The 9,324-nt window shown below is 28.1% G+C and overlaps 1 protein-coding gene across 1 annotated transcript; it reads right to left on the reverse strand.

Moving 5' to 3' along the window:
- Positions 1-591: 591 nt before the first annotated feature.
- Positions 592-1,518, reverse strand: LOC110231063 (MADS-box transcription factor PHERES 1-like). Its single transcript, XM_021035820.1, has one exon. The coding sequence runs from the start codon at positions 1,488-1,490 to the stop codon at positions 699-701; it is 792 nt and encodes a 263-aa protein (XP_020891479.1). The 5' UTR covers positions 1,491-1,518; the 3' UTR covers positions 592-698.
- Between the last annotated feature and the right edge of the window lie 7,806 nt (positions 1,519-9,324).

The raw sequence follows: 9,324 nt of genomic DNA on the forward strand, positions 1-9,324 counted from the left end.
TCCTTTTCTTTTTTTTGTTATCAGCATTTGAATCCAACAAAATATGGCAATGGCATTCATAATCTTTTTAGTTAAATTCTAAGGAAGACGAAAACATGCATAGCAATAAAATATATACAGGCAGAGCAAAGAAATTGACTTAATCAAAACTATTTTAGATATTTTTTATATTTTAAATAATTACAAAGCAAATAAAAAAAAAGTAAATAAATAACTTGTTTTAAAAATAATGTGCACACTTATGTTTACTTGGAGGTTAGTATTACATAAATTAATAGCTTGGAAGTTTGACGTAGACATTCAAATAGTTAGAGGTTTTATTTGGAAACTGTAAAAAGTTATTGGGTTTTAATGGTGATTTCCTCAAAAAAAAGGAAAAGAAAAAACGAAACATATCTAAAGATTTTTTTTAAAAAAAGATAGTTAAACTATTTATTTTGTAATAATTAAACTTCTTCAAATCGAACTAATTTTTTTGAGGCAAATACATCAATGGAAATGAACTTAAAGAAAAAAACTCTAAGTACTACAAAATTTTTTTAAAAAAAACAACTCATAATTTTTTTTTTTTTTTTTTTTTACAGCAGATAAATTTTATTTTCTGAAATGGAAAAAACAAAAAATGCAGATGATCAAACACTTCACTCGAAATACATCCTTTAGACTAGAGATCATTGGTGATGTTAGGAGCACAAACATCAGTGAGAGCAGTGATGATGGTAGTTATTGATGTCCATGCAAGGAATGCCCTCGTTCTCTCCAACATTAACATTTTGATTCAAATCCAAATTCATACTTTGATTCGAATCTATATTCATTTTCATATTAAAGTCATGGATTTTCTTTGGAATCTGATCATAAAAATCAAAAAGAGCCTGATATTGGAACTTAACCGGCTTTTGCTGATCTTGATTTTGATATTGAATCATATGACCATCAAATCCGATTGGAGCAGATGCATCCACACCAATAGGAGCTGCCCCAATAGGAGGAGGTAAAGAAGAAGAAGACTCACCGTTCTCCGTAAGGATCTCAACCCTACGAATAAGACCATTGAGATACTTATCAATAAAGAAACTCAAATCTAGAAGATCTCTTCCATGAAGATGATAAACATCTATCTCCCCTTTGAGACAACCGAACATTAAATCTCGAATTTGAGAATTTCGGTTCTCATCACGTAGCTTTTGCAGTTTTTCTGTTTCTTTGGCGATCCTTTGACGTATAAATGTCTCTTGATCCACCATCTTCTTGGTCCGGTCTATCACCGAAAACTCCATAAAATTCGACACCACTTCTTCAACGCCTTCCTTTGATGGCCAAGCCTCCGGGATCGAGTTGTACGGGCTATTGATGACCGCACATGCTTCAACATCACATAGAGTCACTAGCTCGTGGAGTTTCTTCATGATTCCTTTCTTCCTTTTGGTGAATGTTGTTTTCCTCACTGTATCATTTTCTATGAACGATAACTTAACCTTCCCCCTCATATCTATTATCTTTGTTATGTGTGTTTTTTGTTTTGTTAGAATGAGGAGGATTGTTTATATAGTAAATAAAAGGTTTTCAACTCAATAGGTTTTTCTTATTTCTTTGCTGGACTAATTAATTTTCAATTTTACTAAATTTTTAGGATAGATATTAGTTTCACCCTTACGTGTAGGCATGTGATATATTGAGGGTAAAGTGATAATCATTTAGTTTTAGAGACAACCCATACATATATTTTACCTTTTGGGGGGCATAAAAACAAGACATTTAGGAAAAAAATTGTATCAGATATGTAGATTTATCCTTGATTTAGGAAGTCCATTTAAAGGGAAATTTTTTTACATCAAAGGTAATTTAAGATATTTCTTCAATCTCTAAATTTTTCTATTTATTATTAATTTTATATCAATATAATTAATAAATTATTTAAATTACAGGTAATATTAGTTGGATAGAAAGTGATGTCAAAAATTATGATGCTAAACTCTGAAGCTTATGAAGCTTATCCTACAAGTATTCACTATTGTCAAAGAGAATCTGGAGCTTTTAGGGGTTTCTTAGTCTTCTCGATCAATGGACTATCCAGAATTCAGATTCGAGAAGACTTGGTTCTAGACCTAGCTAGACGACCTAGTCTAGAGATTTGTTTACTTACACTGAAACTTGCATAATTTGTGTGCTTTTATAAATCAAAGTGAATTAATCTTATTATTTTGAACTACTGTTTTCTCATGCCTTGATTGTTTCTTTGTGTTAGTGCTTAGATGTCATGAGTTTAACTCTATATACCAAATATCTCAGTTTATTCTAATACCAAAAACTTTTAAGTTTAAATATATAAACACTACGTTCATACATAGTATACACAACAAAAATCAGGATCTTGTAATATCTAAGTAAGTAAATATAAGGATATTATCACTATCTATGTTCAGAAGAATCAAAAATTAAGTAAGAGTTCTGACAGTTTTTTTCTATAGTGTTTGGACAAAAGAATTTACTTTATACACCTTATTATTATTTTGTTTACTTCTTCTCCTACAAAACTAATGTCGACACACCGTGATAAAAACGACGACACTATTGGGACAAGCAACATCAACCTTATTCATCATCTTCGACTTCATAAGTGATGGGAGCTCCGACCGATTCCATAGTGTCTCTCGATGATCAACGAGCAGCAGTTTAGATCTTCAGAGATAACCAACCCAACCAATTCTATAATCTCATGTCGAACATCCACCCTCTTGAATCCGTCATCGAAATGTTCAATACTTGGAGGCGTATGGCTAAGACCATCAATTATATCTGGGTGAATCGTAAGTCTCTTTCCACTTCATTGGAATATCTGGATCCAATTATTTTGACTATTTTGTAGTCTTTTCTCGATTAGAGCATTTTAACCCATCAATTATATTTTGACCCAAAAAAATGATAACAATTTAATTAGGAATGTAAATAAAAATGCTAACATACAAGTTAAAAGTAATAATTAAATTATCACGATAAGTAAATATGCTAATATATAAGTTAAAAATAATTCTTAAATTTATAAAAATATAAATATGGTAGTATATAAGTTAGCCAATACCAATCTAATTATCAAGAGAAAAACATATGAAAAATAATCTACATATTTATATCTTGTAATATATAGTTTAACATGTTACCAGTGTCCACTTAATATTATAAAACTAACGTTAACATAATATGTTAATGTATAATTTAGCAATAATAATTAAGTTATCAGGATAAATAAACATGGTAATGTATAAAGTTTTTGATATGAATAACATTATCGAGCAAATTTTATATTTAACACATTATATGTAATTTTGTTATATTTTGTATGATATAATAAATAATTTAACATGATAAATATGAGTTTATCATATAATTTGTAAACTTATCCATATATAATATAATTTATACTGCTAGTAAAATTGTTAATGACAAAAATCATTGTTTTGTTATTTGTCTCTAGCAATGGAGACTGGTTTTCTTTATCGGATGAACAATGTCGTAGATATCAAAATGAACAGTGACGTCCGCACATTAATATCCTTTAATCAGTGGCATTTGTGTAATTAATACAAGAAAGAAGGATATTTTTTGTTTGCATTTTATTTCTCTTTCATACTTACCTATTTTTTAAATAATCATGGCTACAAAGCTAATTATTTGGTCAACTGGGCATATAAATTAATATACACCTAAATAACTCAAAATACAAGGGCTGCATGTTACAGTAGGCCAATTGTCTAGAGGACATGTATATATCTATATAAAGAGTAACAAATTAAAAGAAAAAAAATGTAATTGCTTCCAGTACTCTTCAAATTTCAGGATCAGCACTGGTTTTCATGCAATTTATAACCCTAATTTAGCATGTGCCCATGGTGGATAAAATATCAAAGTTATAAAAGAGAGTGCAGTAAGACGAGGAGGAGGTGAAGGCTAGTGATGGGTGATGGGAGAAGGAGAATTTGTTTATGTCTTTATGATACTTTGATCAGATTTTGTGGATAGAGGTCGAGTTTGTGTACGTATAATTTGTGAATTGCTTTATTTCTTTTGGAAACTTTGATCAGATTTTGTGAACGTATAACAGTTTTGGTGAATTTTCATTAAATTGGAGAAGAGTTTACTAAAAAAAGAGGGTTTAAATAATTCATCGAAGTATCAAACCCACAAACAACCAAATCAAAGCCCTAGACTTGCAGAGTTAGTCTCATTGGTGGAGTCTCCTGAGAATTGGCCCGCTTTTTCCAATCTTCTCGATGAATTTAGTTTGCTTCGGGTAGTTTTGCGTGAATAAATTGGAACGGTATAATTAATTTTATCTTTTTAACAATTTAACATCACATGCAATCTCAAGGCGTATCTAAAAGTTCTATGAGTTTAGTTTGCTTCGAGTAATTTTGCGTGAATAAATTGGAACGGTATAATTAATTTTATCTTTTTAACAATTTAACATCACATGCAATCTCAAGGCGTATCTAAAAGTTCTAAGATTATGACTATCTCTTTTGTTTATCCTTTTTCTAATTGAATAAAAATATAACATAATATGAGGCAACATTTTGTAAATTAAGAAATAAAATATAAAGTTAAGAGATTTGTGTGTTTTTCAATAAATTAAAGTGGTATATATATATATATCTTTTTCAAATATAACACTTAAATCAAATATTTACTTTTATTCACACTTAAAAGTTTAAAAGAAAATTCTAAAGTGATAATTTAGGATCTTCAACTTGTAATCTCTTTTAACATGTTATAATATATAAACTCACTAGATTAGATTACGGGGCTTTTGATTTTATTATATTAGATTATAAATAAGATGATATGTCCAATGTTAAAAAATACTTTAGTTGTGAATATGGTTTTAAAATATATTCAACCAATTAGTTTAAATTTCAATATGGAGATTTTTATTTAAAAAATCATCAAGTATCTACCAATTCATTTGAAACCGTCAACTACATTAATTATTAATGAAAAAAATCTTAAATAAGAGATTTATGTTGTGAACAAAGAGGTTTTAGGGTTTGTTTCTCTTTGTTATCGATCTATTATATAAGATACAATATATATAGAGATACAATTATTAGGCTTTAGGTTAGAGATCAAGGCTTCTAGAATCTACTAATGGACCTATAATAGACATCCACATAATACCCATATTATTTATAACACTTCTCCTTAGATGACCATTATATAAATATGGTCTCAATTGCGCATGTGAGATGCTACCTCATTAAAAACCTTACCAGAAAAACTCAATGGGAAAAACCATGGTTAAAGGAAAAAGAGTGCAGCGCGCTTTTACTCCCCCTCATAAGTAGATCACTTGAATCTTCGAGATGATGCGATCAAATATGATGAAATAACTTCTTGAAAGTAGTTGTCGGAAACACCTTGGTAAATAGATTCGCCAAATCTTCACTTGAACGAATTTGTAGGACACGTTAGTCACCATTCTTCTACAGTTCATTGGTCTCGTAGGTTGATCATCTTTATCATTATCTTTTTTTCTCTCGATCTCATCAATGTATGTTAAAGACTTTGAAGAATGATAGTCTTTCATCATTGGAATCACAACATTTCTCTTTACGTGTGTCTATCATTCGCGTGTTCTTTGTTGTCTCGTTAAAAACCATTCATGGAAAAACCCAATGGGATAAAAATCATGATATGAAAAAAGAATACAACCACACACACATAATCATATTTCTCCCCCTATAAACAACATCTTCAGGATATGTATTCCAGTCATATATACCATATTTTCGGGAATCACTATATTCAAAAATTTAGTGAACAAATTGGTATGATTGTCATATAACCTCTCGGGTCTTTGAACTTCTAGTTCATAATATCTCTTTCAGATGGAAAATTATTTCACAGTCTACTTAGACTTCAGGTCCAAATAATCTTTTGGATACAAGCTTCTAAACTTTTATCTTTTACATAGGAGTTATGCATACTCTCCTCGTAAAACTTACTATTTTAGCTTTCCTTCCTTTTATTATTCTTCTAGACCAAATATAAGTGAGCATTTTCCATATAAAATCCTGTAAAGATCTTTGAAATAATATCTCTTGTTCTAGATGTCCAATTTGTAATTCCGAGAAATTTCATAGAGAATCGGATTATTCCACAATTTGATTTCTACATTTTCGTAAAGAATGATTTCACATATATAGTTATGTTCTCAAGAACTATAATTTGTTGCTTCTGGCAATATAATCCTTCTGGACAACTTCTATCTTTCAAGGCTGTTTATGACATTTTAAGACCTTCTAGGCAGACTGAATTAAGTTTTTCTCATACTGTCAAACAGATAAGGGATTTATATAGTTGCATCCACCACATGAGAGTATATTTATTTTTCTTAAATTCCATGTCTTTGTAAGAAATATTTTTGCCACTAAACATGCTTTATACCTCATGAAAATCCAATTATCTCCCACTAGTTTTACACCTTCAAGTGTACGGATTTCTAGTCCAACTACTTTCTATTCAAGAGATTTTAACTTTTTCCCTATTACTTCTTTTCATGATTGGCCAAACCCTAAAACAACCAAATCAAAGCTCTAGACTTGCAGAGTCAGTCTCATTGGGGGAGTCCCCTGAGAATTGGCCCGCTTTTCCAATATTCTCGATGAGTTTAGTTTGTTTCGAGTAAGTTTTGCATGAATCAATTGGAACGGTGTAATTAATTTTATCTTTTTAACAATTTAACATCACATGCAATCTCAAGGCGTATCTAAAAGTTCTAATATTATGACTATCTATTTTTTATTTTTTTCTAATCGAACAAAAATATAACATAATATGAGGCGAAGTTTTGTAAATTAAGAAATAAAACATAAAGTTAAGAGATTTGAGTGTTTTTCAATAAATTAAAGTGATATATATATATATATATATCTTTCAAATATAACACTTAAATCAATATTTACTTTTTCACACCTAAAAGTTGAAAAGAAAATTCTAAAGTGATAATTTAGGATCTTCAACTTGTAATCTTTTTTAACATGTTAAAATATATAAACTCACTTGATTAAAATACGGGGCTATTGATTTTATTATATTAGACTATAAATAAGATGATATGTCCAATGTTAGAAAATACTTTAGTTGTGAATATGGTTCTACAATATATTCAACCAATTAGTTTAAATTTCAATATGGAGATTTTTATTAAAAAAATATCATCAAGTATCTACCAATTCATTTGAAACCGTCAATTACATTACTTATTAATGAAAAAAAATCTTAACTAAGAGATGTAAATGAAAAAATCCCATAAATACTAGTCGGTTGATTTAAAACCCGTTAACTAAGTTATTGACAGAAACCTTTAACAAAACAAAAATATTTATTGATAAAAAAAAACCATCGAATATTACAAATATAATTTACACAAATAATGTAAAGTATCGACTATATATGTTTAGGCGGAATGATAAATCAAAAGGATTTTTCACTAAAATGTCGTATGTGAGGGCTTTTCATTAATTATTTAGTTGTGGGCTTCTAAATGAACCAATTAATATGTGAATTTTTTTTCATTAAAATCTCTTACTTGAGAAGTTTTTTATTAATAATTTAGTTAAGGGTTTTAAAACGGATTGTTCGATACTTAAAAATTGTTTTCTTAAAATCCCTACCATATGAAATTTCTCGAATAAATGAATAAAACATTCCGAATCTACCAATCTGGAATATGTTCATGCATTGTTATGGCTTTCTACTTTTAATAAACGCGTTAGAATCTATATATACATTTTTGAAATACAAATATGAAATAAATCCTAAACTTCTAACTTATTTAAATTGACTCGAATTATATGTCTTTTAAATAAATTATTATTAAATATAACAAAATGATGTTTAATTGCACGGGACGGAGTTATATGGTGGAATGTGTTTGTGTCGATATTAATACGGGACAGTATACTACTGGTGAAATTCTAGAATTAACTATCAAAATAAAATTATAAAATCTTAAATATTAAACAAAACAAACAATATTAACAAAAAAAATTCAACTTAAAATTCAACTTTTTGTTATAAAAAATCGATCTACAGGTTACCGCGGGGTAATATATAATATAATATAATATATATATATAAGTATATTTAAATCAAACAAAACAACAGGTTATATCTATAGATTATCTTCAAAAAAATATAGTCATGTGGTGTCCCGCGGGTTAACCTCTAGTATAAGTATATGATCAGAAACACATTTGATTCAGAACAAAAAAAAATCAAATATAGTAATTAAAAAAAAAGATCTTGGATGATCATCTCGATAAAAATTTTAAAAATATATAAGTAAGTGAAACTAAATAATAATAAATTATTATTTTAAACATGAATTATACGATAATCAATTCACCAATTCCTTTTTAATAAATAAAAACATAAATTAAAATTTGGAAACATGTGGTAAACTGTTGATTGGAAACCAAAAATAAAAATCAATAAAAATTTAGTACTTTCTATACATCGTACTGAACACGATGAAAGAGTTTGAAAACATATATATGTTGGAAGTATCTTATTTAGTTTGCTCTTGATGTATAAGTTAACCAAAAAAAAAAATAGAAAATATGTAAAAGTTGTTTGAACAGAAAAGAAAAGGTAACAATTTTAGTTAATTGTTTTTTAAAAAACTAGGTTATGAACCCCCCGATATCGCGGGGAAACTCATTTTCAACAAATATATTTTATTACGTTTATGTATTAAATTATTATTATAATATATTCAAATAATTGAATTATTAATAATTATATAAAATTAACTATGTCTTAAAGTTATATCGTAAATATTTTCTAAAGATATTAAAAAAAATGATGAATAAAAATGTACAAAAAACAATTATGATTAAAAAACACTTTTGAAACATTTTTTGTGAATATAAAATTATTTATAAGTGACAAAATAACTAACGAAGAGTTATAATATAGAGAGAGAAAATTCTAGCGGATCAAAACCAAAAAGATATAATAACACAACCAGAAAAATAACCGTCAACACAAAAAGTAACCGTCAATATTTTAACGAAGAGTTGCGATAAAAAGACATAACCGAAAAAAAATAACCGTCGATATTTTAACGGAAAGTTGCGATAAAAAATACAACCGAAGAAAAAATAACCGTCAATATTTTAACGAAAAGTTGCGATAAAAAGACACAACAAAAAAAGTAAATGTCAATATTTTTACGAAAAGTTATGATAAAAAGATACATCAGAAAAAATAATTGTCAACGAAAAATGTAACCGTAAATATTTAACGAAGAGTTGCGATAAA

This window comes from Arabidopsis lyrata, assembly GCF_000004255.2.
Source record: "Arabidopsis lyrata subsp. lyrata unplaced genomic scaffold ARALYscaffold_2, whole genome shotgun sequence".
NCBI lineage: Eukaryota > Viridiplantae > Streptophyta > Magnoliopsida > Brassicales > Brassicaceae > Arabidopsis > Arabidopsis lyrata.

Coding starts and splice junctions, on each gene's coding strand:
- LOC110231063 (XM_021035820.1), bottom strand. CDS start 1,490: ATGAGGGGGAAGGTTAAGTTATCGTTCATAGAAAATGATACAGTGAGG.